Source organism: Danio aesculapii, chromosome 22 (assembly GCF_903798145.1).
Source record: "Danio aesculapii chromosome 22, fDanAes4.1, whole genome shotgun sequence".
NCBI classification, from domain to species: Eukaryota; Metazoa; Chordata; class Actinopteri; order Cypriniformes; family Danionidae; genus Danio; species Danio aesculapii.
This window is the reverse complement of record NC_079456.1, coordinates 11,708,923-11,730,721: the sequence shown is the minus strand read 5'-3', so window position 1 is coordinate 11,730,721 and position 21,799 is coordinate 11,708,923. Positions and strand designations below refer to the sequence as shown.

At 33.3% G+C, this 21,799-nt stretch overlaps 1 protein-coding gene across 2 annotated transcripts in view; it reads left to right on the top strand.

The window, feature by feature from the left end:
* LOC130215863 (rho guanine nucleotide exchange factor 18-like) overlaps positions 1-21,799 on the top strand; it is a 92,647-nt gene that overhangs the window by 28,563 nt on the left and 42,285 nt on the right. Inside the window, exons 1-7 of one of the 2 annotated variants that reach the window (XM_056447715.1) lie at positions 347-379; positions 8,297-8,355; positions 8,821-8,875; positions 16,867-17,020; positions 18,887-18,993; positions 19,099-19,239; positions 20,572-20,822. In XM_056447715.1, the coding sequence (XP_056303690.1) occupies positions 16,938-17,020; positions 18,887-18,993; positions 19,099-19,239; positions 20,572-20,822 (582 nt within the window). In that variant the 5' untranslated portion in view covers positions 347-379; positions 8,297-8,355; positions 8,821-8,875; positions 16,867-16,937. Of the gene's footprint in view, positions 1-346; positions 380-8,296; positions 8,356-8,820; positions 8,876-16,866; positions 17,021-18,886; positions 18,994-19,098; positions 19,240-20,571; positions 20,823-21,799 lie in introns of those variants that run through there. The other variant, XM_056447714.1, reaches the window with a different exon arrangement.

Here is a 21,799-nt window from a genome sequence, read left to right as displayed (position 1 = left end):
AATCAAAATATACTAAATTCTATTTCAATATACTAAACTCTACAATATATAAACTCTATTTCATTTCCTATCCAAACACACAAATACACTATGGGAACAGTTATGTCTCCTTCACTGATCCTCCATCCAGTGAAACTCGCGCCTGTCTCTTTAACTGTGGAGTCGCCTGTGGAATGTGCCTGATGTCCCAGAATGCCGCGCGGCGCAGTTCGGACAGTCCAGTTAGTCAATCCACCTCCAGCATTCGCTATCAGCACTGTCTTTTTGTTTTTATAAGGGTTGCCAAATGATGAGTATCGTGTTTTTAAGCGTCTGCCTCTGTAACCGGACTGATATGTTCAGTGATGCTCTCGTAACCTGCGTAACGGCATCATAAACGGTGAGTTCGTTGAGTGCAACAGGTGTTTGCTAACAGAGCTAATAAACACAAAGCGGCTAAACACGCTCAAACTCTCCACAAACCTCTGCTTTTCTCCGCACACGCTGGTCAATGTCCGCTTTCTGCACTCTTTCACTGAGAACGGTGTGAGGGTTTTGCTGAGGTTCTGCTGGAGGTCAGATGTCCGTCGTGTTTATTTTCATTGGCTGCTCAATCGGGTCACTGTTGCGCAGGATTTTAGGCAAACTCTAGAACAGCCGCTCATTTGTAGAACTACGAACCAATGAGATGACTGTATGCAGAAAGAAGAGTAAACAAATAAACATGAGGACAGACGACGCAAATAAACAATTATGACGTTGAGCCGCCCTCAGAAAGCGTTTCTAGGGTGCCCTCCGGATTGCTGAATGGTTGCTAGGGTGTTCTGGCTTGTTGGTAAGTGGTTACTAGGGTGTCCTGGTTATTTGTTATCTTTGTTATGGTGTTGTTTAGCGGTTGCTAGGTTGTCATGTTTTGTTGTCATCTGGTTGCTATGGTGGTTGTTATGTGGTTGCTAGGGTGTTCTGGATAGTTGCTAAATGGTTGCTAGGTTGTTTTAGATGGCTGCAATGTGGTTTCTGGTGTTCTGGCTGGTTGCTGAGTGGTTACTAGTGCCCGCTCTGGTTTCTTTAGTGTTCTGGCTCCGGATGGTTGTTATGTGGTTGCTGGTGTGCTGGCTAATTGGTGAGTGGTTACTAGGGCCCCTCTGGTTGTTATCTGGTTTCTTTGGTGTTCTGGTTGGTTGGTGAGTGGTTACTAGGATGTCCTGGTTGGTTGTTACCTCTTGCCAGTTGTTGAGTGGTTGCAAAGGCTGTCATGTTCGGTTGTTATAGGGTTTCTAGAGTGTCCTGGCTGGTTGTTATCTGGTTACCAGGGTGTTCTACTTGGTTGATATGTGTTTACTAGGGTGTTGAGTTACCCTCAGAAAGCATTTCTAGGGCACCCTATGTGGTTGCTGTGTTGTTGCTAGGGTGTTCTGGCTTGTTGGTAAGTGGTTACTAGGGTATCCTAGTTATTTGTTTTCATTATTATGGTGTTCTGGCTTGTTGTTTAATAATTGCTAGGTTGTCATGTTTGGTTGTTATCTGGTTTCTATATTGTGTGGACTGGTTATTATCTAGGTACTAAGGTGTTTTAGCTGGTTGTTATGTGATTGCTAGGGTGTTCTGGATAGTTGCTAAATGGTTGCTAAGTTGTTCTAGATGGCAGCAATGTGGTTGCTGGTGTTCTGGCTGGTTGGTGAGTGTTTACTAGTGCCCACTTGGTTGTTATCTGGTTTCTTTTGTGTTCTGGCTAATGATGGTTGCTATGTGGTTGCTGTTGTTCTGGCTGGTTGGTGAGTGGTTACTAGTGTGTTCTGTTTGATTATGTTGTTTTTATGGTGTTTACTAGGGTGTCGAGTCGCCCTCAGAAAGCATTTCTAGGGCGCCCTACGAGGTTGCTGTGTTGTTGCTAGGGTGTTCTGACTGGTTGTTTAACAGTTGCTAGATTGTCATGCTTGGTTGTTATCTAGTTTCTATGGTGTTTGGACTGGTTGTTAATTGGGTACTAGAGTGTTGTAGCTGGTTGTTATGTGGTTGATAGGATGCTCCGAATGGTTGCTAGGTTCTTCTGGGGTGCATTTCTGAAAACCATTGGTAGCCAACTAAAGTTGCAAGTTCCATCGTTACAAACATACTTTGTTGGCATTTCCCAAATCCATCGTTCCACAAACATTCGTAAACTGCGAATTCGTACAAGCGTACAAACTTGTACGCTTGTAACTACACCTCTAGAGCTGTAGTTAAGAATAGTTCCTGGCTGTGTTCTATTCCCAGTTATCCCCCTATACCCTATTCATTTAGAATATTCTAACATTTAAACTTGGAATTATTTTTAAAAAATCATTAAAGCCATCTCTCTTAGGTGTAATTTGCTTTCAATGTATTTTTACAGTTCAGTTTTAGCGATCTTCATATTGACAATTGCGTTCCCTTCGCAGTGCACTTTGAAAACATTGATGCCATTTTGAGCACAGCCGTGGCTCAGGATGAAAGCTAAAGGTGACCTATTATTTAATACCGGAATTTACGTTACGTCTCCAAAGCTTGTGAAAACAAATATATAGCATACATCAATGGTTTTAATTTATAGTAGGTTATGCATTAGGAAATGTATCTGTATGACATGGGCCTGCTGGTTAGAAGATTTCTGCAGTGGCTTGAATGTGTCCAATTGTAAAAGTAGACTTTTCAAAAAAATAAAAAGTAAATAAACAATATCCTACTTAATAATGGACCCTTTTCACAAGCCTGTTATGACGCGTTTAACGGTCATCAGCATCTTAAATTCTTTGAAGTTTTTAATATTTTTATTTTTAAAAACTTATGAACATTTACATGTATTTATGTTTGTATTACTGTATATCATCTTTGATTTAAAGTACAAAAAAACGAATAACCACATATGTCAGGTGTTTCTAATGCAGCGTCTATGGGACAGGACAGTAAATTTGACGTTATTCTTTCCTCTGACTGCCGTCATCAGTCTCACACAATTTTATTCCTTTTTCTGAAAGTCTTTATTACACCATCGTGGAGTTTTTCTTTTATTACTTGACCAAATAAGATTGTAAAAAAATTTTTTGTTTTATTTGCCCATTCACTGCGCTTTAAGCTTTGATGACTATGATGACTTCCGCTACTGAGAAACCTGGAATTAAGAAAATTGAAAAGGGTCTATATTATTATTAATATTAATAATATTAATAATAAAATTATTATTATTATTAAGTAGGATTTTTTTATTCATTTCTTAATAACTAACCTACTGTAAATACGATTTATATGATTTATATATGCGATTAAAATATGTGTTAGCTTAGTGATTTTATATGGAATATTCTCAATAATATTTGTAAAGGAAACATATGTAGGTCCTAAATGTGTCGTTTACATATATTTCAATTAATATGGAAAACAAGTGCATGTTTTTACTAAAACTAATATTGGAATTTTTTTAAATGCGTGTTCGTGTAAAACAATATAATTTCTACAAAATGATAGGGGTTTTCTCTAAAGAAGTAGTTACCACCCCATTTAGAGCATCATTATAGACGTTTTACATTATATCTAGGCCCATTACGGACTCTGTGTGTGCAGAAATCCACCCATCATTGAGTCTGTGTATTTAATTGTGTAAATTTATATTCATTCAGTTTTTAAATTAATTTCACTAAAATTATTGTGATATAATAACAGTAGTATTTAAATGTTCTTGATTTATTTACAATACAGTTTGTAAAGTAATATTTTCTGTCTTTTAGTAGATATATTATATAAGAGACTTGCTGTTTTTTTTTTACCAGATAAGTGTATCTAATTGAATTTGCATTGTAAACATTTAATAAACGTAAAAAATGTATTATTTATTTCATATATTAAGTTTTTAGTTATGATACTCTTAAAATCATTCTGCAAAAATCTGCAGATCTTTAATAAAATTCTCCACAGAAATAGCAAAAAATGTCTGCAGATTCTGTCTGGCCTTAGTTATATCTAACGTGGTTCAAACGATGGATCTGTGACAGAGAAACTACGGTAAACACTTGTCACTACATTTCTTTTCCCAAATGATGCATCGTACTATGATAGTTCAGCAGCGACTTATGTTATTGTTTGGGAATCGCACCCCTGGATGGCTGCAAAGTGGTTGCTGGTGTTCTGGCTGGTTGGTGAGTGGTTACTAGTGCCCACTTGGTTGTTGTTTGGTTTCTTTGATGTTCAGACTGGTTGGCGAGTAGTTACTAGTATGTGCTGTTTGGTTATTATCTGGTTTCTAGGGTGTTCATTCTCCGGATGGTTGCTTTGTGGTTGCTGGTGTTTTGGTTGGTTGGTGAGTGGTTACTAGTGCCCGCTTGGTTGTTATCTAGTTTCTTTGATGTTCAGACTGGTTGGTGAGTGGTTACTAATGTGTTCCGTTTGGTTGTTATCTCGTTTCTATGGTGTTCCGGCTGGTCAATGAGTGGTTACTAGGGTGTCCTGGTTGGTTGTTGTCTTTGTTACCTTTCGCCGGTTGTTATCTGGTTTGTTGGGTGTTCTGACTGGTTGTTATCTGTTTATCAGGGTGTTTCAGTTGGTTGCTATGTTGTTACTATGGTGTTTTAGCTGGTTGTTGTGTTGTTGCTAGGGTGTTCTGACTAGTTGTTATCTGGGTACTAGGGTGTTGTTGGTTGTTTTCTGGTTGTTATGGTGTTCTAGCCAGTTATGTGGTTGCTAGGGTGTTCTGGATGGTTGCTATGTAGTTGCTAAGGTTTTCAGGCTGGTTGTTATGTTGTTGTTGTTAGGGTGTACTAGTTAGTTGTATGTGTTTGCCAGTGTGTCCTGGTTGATTGTTATCTAGTATATAGGGTGTTCTGAGTGGTTACTAGGGTGTTCTAACTGGTTTCTGTGTGGTTGTTACCAGGGTGTTCTAGTTGGTTGTTATGCATTTACGAGGGTGGTCTAGCTGGTTATTGTGTTGTTGCTAGGGTATTATAACTAGTTGTTATCTGGGTACTAGGGTGTTGTTGGTTGTTATCTGAGTAGTTTGGTGTTCTAGCCATTGTTATGTGGTTGCTAGGGTGTTCTGGATGGTTGCTAAGGTGTCCTGGTTGGTTGTTGTTTAGCTGATAGCATGTTCTGGATGGTTAATATCTGGTTGCTAGCGTCTCCTGGTTGATTATCTAGTTTCTAGTATTTTCTGTGTGGTTGTTGAGTGGTTACTAGGTTGTAATAGCTGGTTGCTGTGTGGTTGCTAGGGTGTTCTAATTGGTTGCTTGGTTGTCTTGTTGGTTTGTTATGTGATTTTGATATAAATAAGATATTTGTTAGTAAATGCTAATATTTGTTTCCTAATCATATGTGCAATAGCAACAGTACCTACAAGAGCAATAGTAAAATCTTTTCTGAAATATTTCTTTCTGCTTATTGACACAATAACAAAATTGTTTTGAGATTGTATGTGTATTATATTTACTAAAATTTATATTTTAAAAATTGTTAAGATACATTATATATTTATAAAAAGTGAAAAATATTTTCAAATGTATATTTATAAATCAAATTGAATATAACTTATTGTATTACAAATAGTTATTATCATTATTATTATTATTATTTTATATCAGCAGTGTTTCTCCTTTAGGATTTTTTCCAGCTGTGGCGGCAGACCTTTTGCACAGATCTACCAACTACCTCAGGCGTTATTTCAATGACAAATGTCGTGAGCGCAGTATTACAAGTCGAGATCACATTTTTGTAATATAAGCCTGCGAATCTCTTTGCTTGCGTGTCGATTTCCTCTGCTCGAGCACAAAACTTCTTGCACGCCCTCAAATACACGCTGCTCAAGTGCAGATTTTCTTGTGCGCTCCTTAACAAACCCTGCTGAAGTGCAATTTAGTGCGTTTATGTTGCAAGAATGTCTCCAACATTTATTAGAATTGCTAGGAATATTTACGAATGTCTCCAATAGACCTACAGAGTGCAATTAATGCATCCTGAAGTAAAGTGAAACGACAATAAACTCTAGCAAGATCAAGTCTTTATTTGTTGTATGCAGAGCCATAGACCTTTATCTATAAATGAATATAATTATGGAAACTGTGTTCTTCTTAACTGAAAGCTAGCCTCACGCATCATGCACCTGCCAGTTTGTCAGTCAGTGAGCATGTCACCTTAAAGTGTTAAACAAAGAACACACAGCACTACTACGGTTACAGAAGAGATTGCTCTGTTATAATTCACTTACCTTTTAATGCGTTTTGGTGCGATTATCACCCGCTATTTAAAAAAGCAACTGAATGTTTTGAATGAGAAGCTGTAATGTAGCCGTGGCGGGATCAATTTTGGTGTGGCGCCATGAAAGAATAAATGTAGCGGAAACAGTAATAAATGTAGCAGTACAAATGTGCAGATTGGATTTTCATAATAATAGTGATGCTTGGCTGTATTCAGAAATAAGTTTTGACAAATTTGACAAACATAGCATTTTTATTTTATTTTTTTATTTAGTTGTTGTTTTTATGACTGAAGATGTATTATTATTATTATTATTATTATATTATAGACATTATACAATTATATTATATTGTTTAATATTATTATATTTTAATTTTAATAATGTTATATAATATTACTTTTATTTATTTTTTATTAATGCATATATTTTTGTTTTTATTAATATTATTATTATTATTATTATTATTATTATTATTATTGTTGTTAAATATTATAAGTAGCTTTTTTCTACCAAATCAGTTCTGTTTTTTGTTTAGTTTTCTATGTGCGTGCATGCGTGCGTGCGTGTGTTAATTATAACAGACATGTGTTTGTGTTTGAAAATGTTTCAGTACTTCAGTTCAGTGTTTATGTTGCATCTGAAGCATTAGTGATGTGTGTGTGTTGTTCAGCAGGTGTCTCTGTGAAGCGGCGCTTCTGGATAGTCAGAGTTATATGTCCCTAATTGTGTTTGTCAGTTGACTAAGTGTGTGTGTGTTCAGGACAGGTTCTCCTCTAAAACAGCCTTCTGATGTTGCTTTGTTGTCGTTTTACTTCTTCCTTTCATTTTCCTTCAGACTCTCCCCACGTTCGCATTCCAGCAAGCGGATCATGTGATGTGATAACAGGATTATCATCAATTGATCCTTGTCAGGCTAATCGTGGAGTTCAAATCCAGTTCCTGTTGTGTTTTCCAGCTAGTTTGACGCTTCAGAGAGTCTGTGGTTTGATCTTAAGGCTGAGCTGAATGTGGTTTCCTGAATGTTGATCACAGATGTGTTTATTTTCACTGCTTTACTGCATAGAGAAACAAAAAGGATGGATAAGTTACTTCCATATATACTTTAGCTCTTCTGGATATAAACATTAAGGGTTTATTTGAGCAGATTTCAATTTGGTGTACTAACTTTGTTTGATATGTTGTATGTTTCGCAGTACATTATTAAATAAAGAAGTTATTTGATTATAAATTAAAATTAAAAGTATTTTTAAGTATTATTTTGTTTGGAAATGTTAACAAAATATTATTAAAGCATGTGTATGTGTATATATATATATATATATATATATATATATATATATATATATATATATATATATATATATATATATATATATATATATATATATAATGCAGTTGAAGTCAGAATTATTAACCCCCCTGATTAATTCCATATATATATGTTCCTGTTTAATATTGTTAATTAAAATGAACATAAATAAGGCTAAAGGGGTAGTTCATCTTAAAACAAAACTTTGATCACCATTTACTCCTCCTCCACATGTTTCAAACCTGTTTGAGTTTCTTTTCAAAAAAGCCCAGCAGGTTTACTATGCGAGTCGTGTTGTTTCTGTAGGATGAGATTCACCAGTTGTCTCTGTTTTCAGCCGTGCTCTGGATCTCCACTGATGGATTCATCGATCACAGCTTTCAGTTTATATTTAGGTTTGAGTCTAAATGGATGGAATCGGTCAGTTTGTGAGGTGAAAAGTGGGAAACGGCCCGCAGGCACACAGCAGAGGTCTTTCTGAATGGATAAAGAGCCATTTACCCAGATAAACCTGCGCACACGTTTAGTCTATCAGCTCTTTTAGTAGCAAAAACCCGCATGATGGAGAAAAGCGCTTGTCTACATCCGATTAGACTCGTTCATTTGCAGATTTTGACTCTCATTTCTTGGATATTCTCTAAAAATGAAGCAGTGTTGTGAAAGGGAAGCAGCGTCCCGCAGGGTTGCGACATCCGTCCCAGTTTTTCCTGTCCTCCGTTCACATGTAAATTGAGTTTACGAGCCGCTTTGTGTGCTGATAAATGACTTGTGATAAGGAAAACTAACCTGTCTCCTGTTTGGACCTTCAGACTGCGCTGTGAACGTCCATAAGAGCTGCAAGAACCTGCTGCCCGAGTGCAAGAGCAAGGTGAGATTCAGCGAAAAATTCACTCTGTGTTTGTCTGATTTGCTTTTAAGAGGTAGTTCACCACAAAATTAAAATTCTGTCATTGTTTACACACCCTTTACATGTGTCTAAGCATTATGAGTTTTTCTGTTGAACACAAATGAAATTGTTCTTAAGAAAGCTGGAAATCATTGATTTTTATTTGTTTTTCCCTACTATGCAAGTCAATGGTTGCAGGTTTTTAGCATTCTTCAAAATATCTTCTTTAGTGTTCAACAGAAAAAAGAAACTCTTGTATGTTTGGAATCACTTGAGTGAGAGAATAAATAATGAGTACAGTTGATTTTTGGGTGAGCTGTCCCTTTAACAGTGTTTGGTCTGGTTGAGGAGTGTCAGGGTGTGTTGTCGGGCCCCTGTTGTAAATCATAAACCAAGTCGGTTACTCTGTGTGAGTGAAATGTGTGGGGTGTTTTTTATTCTGCACAGGCGAAAGATTCAGCGCAGAAGACGTCAAACGGCGCAGCTCAGTTGAATAGTCAAGGTAAGCATGTTTGAGCTCTAATTATCTTGTTTGTTTGTTTGTTTTTTTGCATTGTGTTGTTTTTGATTTTCAGTTATTTAATATTAAAAAATATGTCATGATAATGAAAGTTGTGCAGCTACAGTCAGATTACTCTTTTTAAATCCTGATATTAGAGAGATATTACATAGAGCCAGTTGTTTGTGAATCACTGTTGAATTATTCTGTGGTCTGTTGAAATTCTTGATTCTGATTGGCTGGAATGTGTGCAGTAAAATCGTTTAATGCACAGGTGGTTCTAATTAGTTTTGATCACATTTTTGCTATTTCTGCACAGAATTTTGCCAAATATCTGTGGAATGATCTTAAGTACAGTAGATGAAAACCTAACATGTAAAAAATAATTATAATAACATTAATAACATTAAAATAAAATAACTTAAATAGAACCAAAACAAAGCTACAGCATTTCTTTCATTGCGTCTGAAAGAATATTGTAAAAGAAACCAAACTGTTAAACATATTATTGTGGAATGCCCTATTTTTAATGTTATCAGACAACAATTTTTATCTGGACACACTTTAAATGAAATATTTTTAAATGTGAATCCTTCTAAAATTGTACAATTTTTATCAAAAGTAAACCTTAAACTATTTTATATTTTATATTATATATTATCATTATTATTATTTTTATATATTTTTTTATTTTTTATTGTTATTTATGTATTGAACCCTGTGTATTATTTATTGCTGTTAGTGACTTTTAATTGTTAGAATTTTTTTAGAACTATAGAAAAGTTGTATTTATAAAATGTGCAATAAACTCAAAATTCTCTCTCTCTCTCGTCCACTGAAAGACAGAAATTTTTATTTGACAGATTCTGTTGTAAATAATTTATCTAAGCATTTGTATATTATTTTGTAGTATTACTGAAATGAATATAAAAACAGAATAAATATATATTTACACAGATTTATATAAGTAAATAAATAGTTTGAACGATGGGCTCAAAAATCTGCAGATCTCTGCGTGTGTAGATTCCGTGTGGGCCTAGTAGTAATCATAGCAACCACAGAACCTTCATTCATCTCTGTAATCTCTTGAAAACATGCTCAAAATTCTTTCCAAAGAGGTAGCTAACACATGTTACTATGAGCTATTAGATATGCCCATGTCATTTACATCCACACATGATTTCTCTCACGCGGTTCCTTTCTGTCTGCCTGTGATTGATTCAGAAGTGGGCACTAGGATATCTACTTCGCATCATAAGTTCACATCAAGCAGTTCTTTGTCTTTGCGTCATTCATTTAAAAATCTTTAATATACTTCAAGCCACTGATTATTCCTTACTTATGCGTTCACAAGGGTAATAATTGGGTAAAGGATACTATTTTGTTTTTAAACATTTTTTTTTTCAGTCAGCATTTTGTTTTTGTCACAAAAATGATAAATCAAAATGAACTAGGACATATATTATTAGTTTGATAGATTTAATACCACCAATACGTCTGAAAGGCACTTGATGAGCAAAAAATGCAGTGAAATATTCTTTTATTTTGAAAAAGGAGGTGGACTTTGTTTCTCTGTGTCTTTTTGTTAAGTAATTAACCCAACCCTTACTAGTACTGAGTAACCATAAAGAAAACCTAATGTATGACATTTATCTCTGGGGTCCTAAGAAATATCCTGTGTTGTTAAATAATTAAATATAATTATTAAATTAAATATAATTATATATAAATATAAATATATAAAAATATAAATAAAATTATTTGTTTAAGATTTAGCTTTTTTGTATTCTGTTTTTATTTTTAATAGTTACATTTATTTTAGTAATCAATTAGTATGTCCAAAAGGAAATAATGAAATTGAACAAATTTACCAAAAAGTTATAGTTTAACAAACATGTCCATTTCCAAAAATGTAATTTTGTGAAAACAGAAACATTGTTAACGCTTTATATAAATATGGAACAGTGGCAGACTGTAGAACTCGTAATATTTCTTTAAAAATTGATGTCGCCACCTACTGGCCTGGCTCACATAATAAAAAATATTTGCTTTTCTAAAAATAAATGTGTATAGCGTTTCATTTTGACAACATTTTGTCATTATATGCAACGCAGAATAGTTTTAGCATATTTATGATATGCAAGCATTTTAAAAGTTCTTTTATCTGTGTTATTTATGTACTTAAAGAATTTATTAATTCATAAAATTTGTTTTTGTTTTACTTCAATTTTTTTGTGCCTGTTGTGCATGTGCATTTTTCAATATTCCTATTTAGCTCAGTTTTCATTTCCATTTTAGTTCTAATAATTTGACCGCATTCACTGAAACTTATTTTATGTCAATTTTTCTTAGTTTTTCTTAATCATCCAAGAGTTGCATTTTGTTTAGCTTCATCTTAATTCCAGCAAAAATAAAAGTAATTGTAGTGGTTTAATATCTCCTGTTATTTTCTGCTAAAGATGACTATTAGTAAGCAAAAGTGCCCGATCTGAAAAACAACATTTTTCTTGTTATTCCTCCTCCTAATCTGCTGGGTTTAGTCGCCTCTTGTTTGTGCTGTTGTCTCTGTGTGTGAGTGCTGTGTTTAATGGACACTGGCTCGGCAGATGCTGATCTCACTCCCCTGACAGCAAATTAGGGTCATCTAGCTGTTGTTCTCGTTTTTCGCCTTCGCCAGAGAAGCACTTAAAAGGTTAATCACGCTTCCCCAATTAATTACCCTGCAAATCTGCAAATCAAGACTCGCTCATGCTGTGGCTGGACACAATTCAGGATTTTGCACAGTTAATGTTAAAGTGCTCTTATTATGCTTTTTGGATATGATCTAGTAGTATGTCCAAATCACGCAGATATTGAAGTACTGTCGAATGCTTCAATTATATTAGATTTCAAGCTTGTTGTGCCAATGTTATCATTTTACAATGCTGGGTCAAACGGGTAGCAACATTAGCCAATGCGCCTATAACATCTCATGCAGACATTCTTAATCAACTTAATCTCATCAGTGGGGAAAAATAAAAAAATCCATAAAGATGAGGTTTATTATTATTATTATTTTTATTATTGTTATCATTTATTTATTTTTATTTTTTTGACATTTATTTTAGAGGACAGGAAAGTTGAGACAGGAAAATGAGGGGAGCAGAGAGATGAGAACAAGATCAGCAACACTATCAATGCTAATTCGCAACTTTATGATATAGTGGCTAATTCGTATGAATTCATATTTATACAATCTCATTTGTACATTTTAGTATGATTTGCTAATGAATCTTTTTCACGTGACTGTTATGACGTGTTTATTGGTCATCAGCATCCTAAATCCTTCAGTTATTTTTTTAAATGTATAAACATTTATATGTGTTTATGTACGTATTATGTCATCTTAGCATCAAATTCCAAAAAAAACCAAATTACCGCTTATGTAAGGGGATTGTAATACAGCGTCTATGGGGGCAGCACAGAAAATGTGACGTTGTTCTCTCTTCTGGCTGCCGCCCTTATCAGTCTCGCACAGTTTTTTTCCTTTTTCTAAAAGTCTTGATAACATCATCAAGGATTTTTTATTTTATTTTTTCAGCAAATAGGATTGTAAAAAAATTATTTGTTGTACTCTCCCATTCACTGTGCTCTAAGTTTACGCAACTATGATGACTTCTGCTATTTCATTATTAGAAACCCGCAAATGTGAAAAGGGTCCCCCAATCCCCTAATGACTGTTGGGTTTATTTTCATATGACTGAACTGGGCGACTCAGTGGCGCAGTAGGTAGTGCTGTTGCCTCACAGCAAGAAGGTCGCTGGTTCGAGCCTCGGCTGGGTCAGTTCGCGTTTCTGTATGGAGTTTGCATGTTCTCGGTTTCCTCCGGGTGCTCCGGTTTCCCCCACAGTCCAAAGACATGCGGTTCAGGTGAATTGGGAAGGCTAAATTGTCCATAGTGTATGAGTGTGAGTGAGTGTGTGTTTATTGTTTTTACCAGAGATGGGTTGTAGCTGGAAGGGCATCCGCTGCGTAAAACATATGCTGGATAAGTTGCCGGTTCATTCCTCTGTGGCGACCCCTGATTAATAAAGGGACTAAGCCGAAAAGAAAATGAATGAATGAACGTATGCTGAACTTCAGTACTAATTAACCACTAAACTCACAAAACATGACATAGTTACGTTTTCTCGTGAGATTAGGCTGATATGAGCAAAGGATATCAAGCCGGGAATCGAACTCGGGTCACCTCAATGCTATGTGTCAACGCACTTAACCACTATTCTATTGGGTTTTTTGGTACAAAAGACACTGCTCGCTACAGAGCCACTTGAGCTCCAGCGAGGGGAAGCTTGAGCTCTCACTCCTCCTCCTATAAGCTGTTTTAATGCGTACACCCACCCCACCCCTTCTCCCAACCCCCAGTGACATCACTCGTACAAGTTGTGTAAGGAAGGAGGAGCTGAAGCTCAAGCTCCCCTTTGCTGGAGCTCAGCTCTGCCCAAGTGGCTCGGCAGTGAGCACCACTTGGAATTTTGAGTTTTTACAAAATGTAATTATGCAAATTAGTAAGTATAATTCTGAAACATTGTTTCCTTGAGAATTTCTTTTCATTTATAAAATATGCTGAATTGGTGCGTTTTTTCTTTTTTTTTTCTTGGCTTTGCTTGTTTGCGCAGATATCTGTCTGCTGCATTGAGGAACAGGTGATAATGGTCAGGAATGTGGATTGGTCAGTGCTTTTAGCCTATACAGTTGAAGTCAGTTTATTTGCACTCCTGAATTATTAACCACCCTGTATTTTCCCCCAATTTCCATTTAACAAAAAGGCAGTTTATTTTATTTTATAAAATGTTTTTCAACACATTTCTAAACATAATGGTTTTAATAACGAATTTCTAATAACTGATTTCTTTTATCTTTGCCATGATGATATTTTACTACATATTTTTCACGATATAAAATATTTGTATTGTTATTGATATAGCAAATATAGAGCTTAAAGTGCAATTTAAAGGCTTAACTAGGTTAATTAGGCAAATCATTGTATGATGATGGTTTGTTCTGTAGACAATCAAAAAAAATATTGCTTTAGGTGGCTAATAATGTTGAAAATAAATAATTTGTGAAATATTTGAAAAAGAGAACAAAATTCAAAGGGCTAATCATTTTGACTTCAACTTTAAGTAAAAGGCAATACATATCAGACTTCAGTGTACAAAGACCTTAAGAAACTTGAAAGCTGATTGGCTGTTGTACAAATTGTACCTCAAAGTGAAAATGAGTCTAAAGCATGATTTGAAGTAAGCGAGTTTTGTAAGGTTGCATCATAAATCAGACCGGATGACCCCTCTGTAGTGTAGATTTGCTCTGATCTCTGGCCGTCTTGTTAAACGCGTCCTGCTGTGAGCGCTGCTGAGGTGGGAATTGCTTTAAGAAGCGCGGATGAAGCCTGTAATGCTTCACTTCCCAGCGGAAAACATCTGGAAACACTGCAGCCAGACACTTCTGGAAGATTTACTGATTTATAAAGAGGGAAAGTAATTCATTAATCTCATACATTTGAGAAGTATATGTAACATAATAAATTAAAAACTCTGTCAAAATAAATACATTTTAGTTTATTTTTATGACGAGATTTGGTAGATTTCTAATTACATGAGCTGATGATTAAATAAATACATTTTACATTTACATTTACAATTAATTTTGATTAAAAAAGGTTTACTGAGGTTTGTTTTAACTGAGTGTATATATATATATATAAAAAAAAAAATATATATATATATATATATATATATTTTTTTTATGTAACATTATGACGTTTGAACATTTTATTATTTATTAGTTATTATTCTTGTTATTATGATTATTGTTTCATTGTAATGCAACATTTGATGAAAATGCTAAATTTCAATGGTTGATTTTGATTAATCTGCAATATAGGCTAATAAATTTGAATTAATCAATATTTGTTTTAATAAAATTAAATAGTTTCTTGTTATTAATATTAAGCATTATGCAATAATGCTATTGTTTTTTATTTATATTTTTATTTATTTATATCTTTTATTTTAATGTAGCATCTATTTTTTAATATGTAGATTAATGCATATTTTATATAAAATGTGTAACTATTATCAGTATTATTGTATGTAATATGAATGCAGTTTTTGTACTAAATATTACGTTTTGTAAAATTATTATCTGTTATGTGTGTGCAGATACTTATTGATTATGTATAAATAAATGTATGATTTATTAGTAATGAAAAATATTACAATTTTAGGTATTTGTAGATGCAACACATAAAATATACATATATTTTAAATACTTTTATATAATAATGTTTTTTACTCTTGCTAAAAAATATACACATGCAACATAATACTGGTTTTATATTATATTATATTATATTATATTATATTATATTATATTATATTATATTATATTATATTATATTATATTATTTTATATTATATTATATTATATTATATTATTATATTATATTATATTATATTATATTATATTATATTATATTATTTTTATATTATATTGTATTATATTTTATTATATTTTATTATATTATTTTATATTATATTATTTATTTGATTTTATTTTAAGCAAAAATAAAGTATATTTCTATTACTCAAAGTGTACTAAAATAATATTCTCTGATCTAATTTAATTGTACAAAAACATATTAAATAACATTAACATATTAAATATATAAACAACGTTTTAACATGACTAATTATATAACATTAATATTAACTATTAAATTGCTGTGTTAACAAATAAATAATGTTAAAAGTCTAAATATATTTATGTTATAATTGTATGAAAAAATCAATGTATTATAAAAAAACAATACAAAACATATTAAAATTAAAAATTTCATGATATATTTATACGCTATATTAAATATAGTCTAAATTTTATAACAATATAATTTTTTTTATATAATAATATTTTTTACTTTTGCCAAAAATATACACATGCAACATAATACTGGTTTAGTGGTCCACGGTCACACATGTTTAGTTTTGTTTTGTTTTGTGTAATATTATATTACTATTAAATTTGTATTTTAATTTAATTTATTTTTGTTTTATTTTATTTTATTTATTTTGTAATATTATATTACTATTTTATTAAATTTTAAATTTTATTTTGCATTATATTATATTTATTGTGTAATATTATATTGCTATTTTATTACATTTTTAATTCAATTTAATGTTTTATTTTATTTTATTTATTGTGTAATATATTACTATTTTATTTAATTAAATTTTATTTTATGTTTTATTGTATTTTATTCTATTTATTGTGTAATATTATATTACTATTTTATTTAGCTTTTAATTTAATTTAATGTTTTACTTTATGATACTGATCGTGTAATATTATATCATTATTTAATTTAATTCTTAATTTAATTATATTTTTTGTGTTATTATATTATATTTATTATAGTATATTTATTGTGTAATATTATATTACCATTTTATAAAAAACATTTTTTAATTATATTTTATTTTGTGTTATATTTATTATATTATATTTATTGTGTAATGTTATATTACTATTTTATTACATTTTTAATTTAATTTAATTTTTATAACAGCCTAAAGTACGAAAGAATATATTGTTGTGGTTTAATTTCTGTGAGGGTGATGATTATTATAGTGTGAGATGCAGACTCTCTCTCTCTCTCAGTGTCATGATGGGAGGAGTGAAGTGTGTGTGTGTGTGAGGTTTCTAGAAGCTCCCTGTCTTTATAAAGCTGTGCAGCGCAGTGGTCTTCATCCTTCTGATCATGGCTCTGGCTTTATCCAGACTGCACAGTTCTCACAGAAGGAGCTCTCGCACCCCTGGTTCCCAGTCCCGCAGGTTGAGCATGCGAGTCCTATGGCACCGGGACATACTGACACGCCGCTTTTTGGACTCTGTGCCGCGCTCTTTCTTCAGGCACTACTGGCGCAGTTCTGACCCGTCTCGTCTCTCCACAGCTCTGAGAGACCCCTGCGCTGCTCTGACCCCCATCGATGGCTCGTCTCGCTTGTCCCGCTGCGCTGCAGGTATGACCGTCCCACACAAAGGCCCCAGCGCTCAGCCCACCGCCTCAAGCAACCCCTCTGCCAGCCAGAACAGCAGCAGCAGCGGGTGAGTCCTGCGGGGATTCACACTTACACCACCACACATTCAATTCATTTTAGGATTCAAGAATTTTTTTTATTATTAATGTTTTTCACCATCTGTAAAAATCACTGCATTTTCTTTTCTTTTTTTGTTATGATTGGCACGTTATGAAGTGTAATACTCTTAATGTTTTTGTTTTGATTTAATATTGTTTTTTTGTATTTAATATATTATTATTTTATTATTAAATTTAATTTTTAATTTAATTAAATTTTGTGTTATTATATTTATTATGTTTATTGTGTAATATTATATTACTATTTTATGTTATTTTATTTTATAATAAACAGCCTAAAATATGAATGAATATATTGTTATAATATATATATCTTATATATTTTATATTTAAATCCTATAAATATATTTATAAAAACATTATAGATTTAATATGGCATATAAATATAACATGTAATGTTTATTTTGTAATTTTTATATATATATATATATATATATATATATATATATATATATATATATATATATATATATATATATATATATATATATATTTTTTTTTTTTTTTTTTTTTTTTTTTTTTTGTAATTTATAATATGTTAAATATTTTACACAATTATAACATGCATATTGCTGATATAATTAAATTGGATACTCATTATTTTTTAACAATATTTATTGGTTAACACAGGAATTAAATCATTAATATTAATGTTATGTAATTAGTCATGTATAAACATTATATGTTATTTAATATATTTTTAAACAATTTATCAGTCATGAAAATGCTTTTTTGGATTTGTAAAAAATATCTTTTTAGGTCTTTTAAGATACAGCACATAGTACTTTTAAAATACTTTTACTAAAATACTTTGTTTTTAAGTAAATTAACATATATTACATTACATTACATTACATTACATTACATTACATTACATCACATTATATTATTCATTCATTCATTTTCTTTTCGGCTTAGTCCCTTTATTAATCTGGGGTCACCACAGCAGAATGAACCGCCAACTTATCCAGCATATGTTTTACACAGCAGATGCCCTTCCAGCTGCAACTCATCACTGGGAAACATCCATACACACTCATTCACACACGCACACACTCACTACGGACAATTTAGTTTACCCAATTCACCTGTACCGCATGTCTTTGGACTGTGGGGGAAACCGGAGCACCCGGGAGAAACACACGCGAACGCAGGGAGAACACAACAAACTCCTCACAGAAACGCCAACTGACCCAGCCGAGGCTCAAACCAGCGACCTTCTTGCTGGAAGGCGACAGCACTACCTACTGCGCCACTGTTATAGTATATAGTATATTATATTATATTATATTATATTATATCCATGGACCTCAAAACCTGTCCGTTTGGCCGTATTTTTGCCATATAATTAAATTTAATAAAATATTCTATTTAACATAGTTTATTTATATGTTAATTTAATAGGTAAAATTAATGTTAGTAACATGTACATACATCACATGTGATTTAAATATGATATTTTTATGCAGTTAAATTAGATAAGTGTGTTGGGTGTGTGTGTGTGTGTATGTATATATAATGCGTTTATTGTTTTTTATTTAATACATGTAGATAATCTGAATTTTATGTGGTCAGTTTCTGTATGTTTATTCTGCTGCAATTAGTAGTGTTGTTGATCATTTAATTAATTCAATTATAATCTGTTAATTTTTTATGCATATGTATATAATATGTAAATATGATGGGTGTAGGTATATTAATATGGCCAATTTAGTAAAACTATACTGTAATAAAAATGTCTTTATTACCTTGCATAACTGAATAAGCGGAAGCTCTTGTGTTCAGATTTAATGCACGTGTTGGTTCTCCTGCAGCTCCATCACAGGAGAGATGGATGAGATTGATGCTTTCAGAGTGAGACGTCCTGCTGATGACACCGTCTCTCTGGCCTCCACAGTGCCCGAATCACTCATCGTTGAAGGTGAGGCTTCATTTCAGAAGCCAAACATCATCCAAAACATGTAAAGTAAGGTTTGAGATGGGTGGGTAAAGGGTTCAGAAACGTTTCTGTTTTTTTTGTGAGCAGATGCACATTATGCCACAGTACGGAGTGAACTGGAAGCCCTCGCGCAAGACTTCGAGGTGGAGTCCTGGAGTCTGGCTGTGGATCAGAACTTCTTAAAGATGCATTCGAAGGAAACAGTCAAGAGACAGGATGTTATATATGGTCAGTATTTGTTCTTTTCCGTTGACAGTGGTGGACAAATCACAAAGCAAATGCTTAACTTAAAGTAAAGCTGCTTTAAAATTGAATTTTATGATGTGCATTTTGCAGAGTTAAGTGAACAATTAATCCCTGCAATTTAATCCACTATAGAAAATAGTTTTGGTAATCCTCAATCAAAGTCTGACCATTTGCTTCTGCGTTTAGAGTAGCTGTCTTTCTCTGACGACATCAGTTTGCTATGGGGTTATGATGCATAAAAAGAAAGCCCCACCCCCTACTTACTTTTCAGTTTCATTTGGAACAACATACTCAAATAAGTCTCAGCAACTTGCAGACTTTAATAAAATATTACTTCAGTGGGAAGTCCTCTGTTGTTCAAATTTACTCAAGTTAATTTAATAGTTTCGTAGAAATGAAAATGACCCTTGGCTAGGCCCACATGGAATCTGCACAAGCAGAATTCCACAGATTTTTAGCCCATCATTGATTCTGTTTATTTGTTTGTGTAAATATGTGTAAATTTGTATTTATTCAGTTTTTAAATGAATTTCAGTATAATTATTGACTAATATGAAAATGATAATATAAATAATTCACAATTCAGTCTTTTAGTAGAAGACTTCCACTTTATTTGGCAATGCATCTAATTGGATTTGCATTGTAAACATTAAATACAAGTTAAAAAGGTATTACTTTTAGTTCATATATTAAGGTTTTGGTTATCATACTCGCAAAATCATCACGCATAAATCTTCAGATTTTGTAAAAAATTCTGCGCAGAAATGGCAAAAAAATGTCTGCAGATTCCGTCTGGCCCTACTAATGGTCAAAGAGTCTGACTTATAAGTCAAAAAGGTTCAAATCCCACCAGTGATTGTAGGTGTTGGGAGTGAATAACAAGCCCCATCCTTAATACCACGGCTGAGGTGAGTCCTTTGAGCAAGGCACAGAATATGGGTCACCATACTAAGCCTTATGTCACCACTTTCACTTTCACTTTCAATGGAAGCATTGCATTTATATAACGCTGCATGTGTAGCCAGGCGCTGAGTGTGTGTTTTAAGATCTTTTTGAATCAATTGAGTGAATCAATTGCCCTGAATGGATCATTTGGATCAGTGAGTTGTACTGGAGAGCAGTTGCATTCCAATCAGTTCAGTTAACAAATTAACAGTTTTATCTAATTTGTGACTCAATTTTATAGTCTTTAAATTGTAAAGTAATAGTTTCCAGGGACAAAAAATGTATAAACATGTAATAATTACCCAGCACTGTAAATTGTGAGAAAAATGAATCCTCATGGCTGATGTAAACATGTGTTGTGTCCTCCAGAGCTCATCCAGACGGAGATCCACCATGTGCGGACGCTGAAGATCATGCTCCGCGTTTACGCTCGAGAGCTGCGGGAGGCCTTACAGCTGGACGACCGCAGGGTGGACTGTCTGTTTCCCCGGCTGGACAGCCTGCTGGAGCTGCACAACCACTTCCTGTCCCGTCTTAGAGAGCGACGTGTAGAGTCTCTGCAGCCGGGCAGCGAACGCAACTACGCCATCAATAAACTCGCAGATATTCTTATATCCCAGGTACCTGACCTTAATTTAGTGTTTCACTTTCAGTTTCAAACAGTTCTGTCATTTATTTCTTGCTTTATTTCGTGTTTTGCTCTGTGCTTCCTGCTTTACATTTTTGGTCTTTTTTTTCCTGCTTTCAACACTTTCAGCTCATGCTTCCTACTGCTCTCATACTTCCTGATTCATACTTCCTGCACTACACTTCCTGCCTCCTCCCTCTTTTTGTCAAATTTCCAACTTTGTGTCTCATCACAAATCGCATAAAAACTTCCCACATGCTGTGGTCACTTTATATTTTGTGTGACCCTTTTACTGTAAACCTTTCATTTGACATTTCTTGTCTTATGCTTCCTTATTCAAACATCCGTTGTAACAATTTGTGCCTAACGCTTACAACTTTGCGCATGCTTTTTTCCGATTCACATTTCCCGCCTTATGTTTCCTGCGTCAAATATTTTATTGTAATAATTTCTGCCCTAAGCTACATTCTTTACACTTCTCTATATTTACTCAGGGATCTGATACAGATTTCTGTATTTTCCGTGCTCAATGAGGCGACCCCTGTAATTTGCATAAATCCTTTTTTTTTGTGGTAGGTGGGGGGGTCTCAGTGAAGTTCATCGTCATCAAAGCACATGACCTCATGTTTGCGCCTACGTTGTTCATAGTTTTGGACAAGGAGCAGTAACTGCTTCATTCCAGACGTCATTCAAGGATGTAATTGTAGACCTACCTAGGCTATTGTGTGTGTAACATAATGATATTGTGTAGTCCTATAATGTGCGCATATGAGGAAGCTGCTGACAAAATGCAGGATTATGAAATTGTTTTAATGGCTTAAAACAGTTCGAATTGTTGACTGACTAATAGTTTATTCGTCACCTGGAATAAAGAGTCGACTAAATTACAGAAAAAATTATATTCTGTGGACATATAATAAGGAAATATAATAATAATAATAATGATAATAATAATAATATCATAAATAA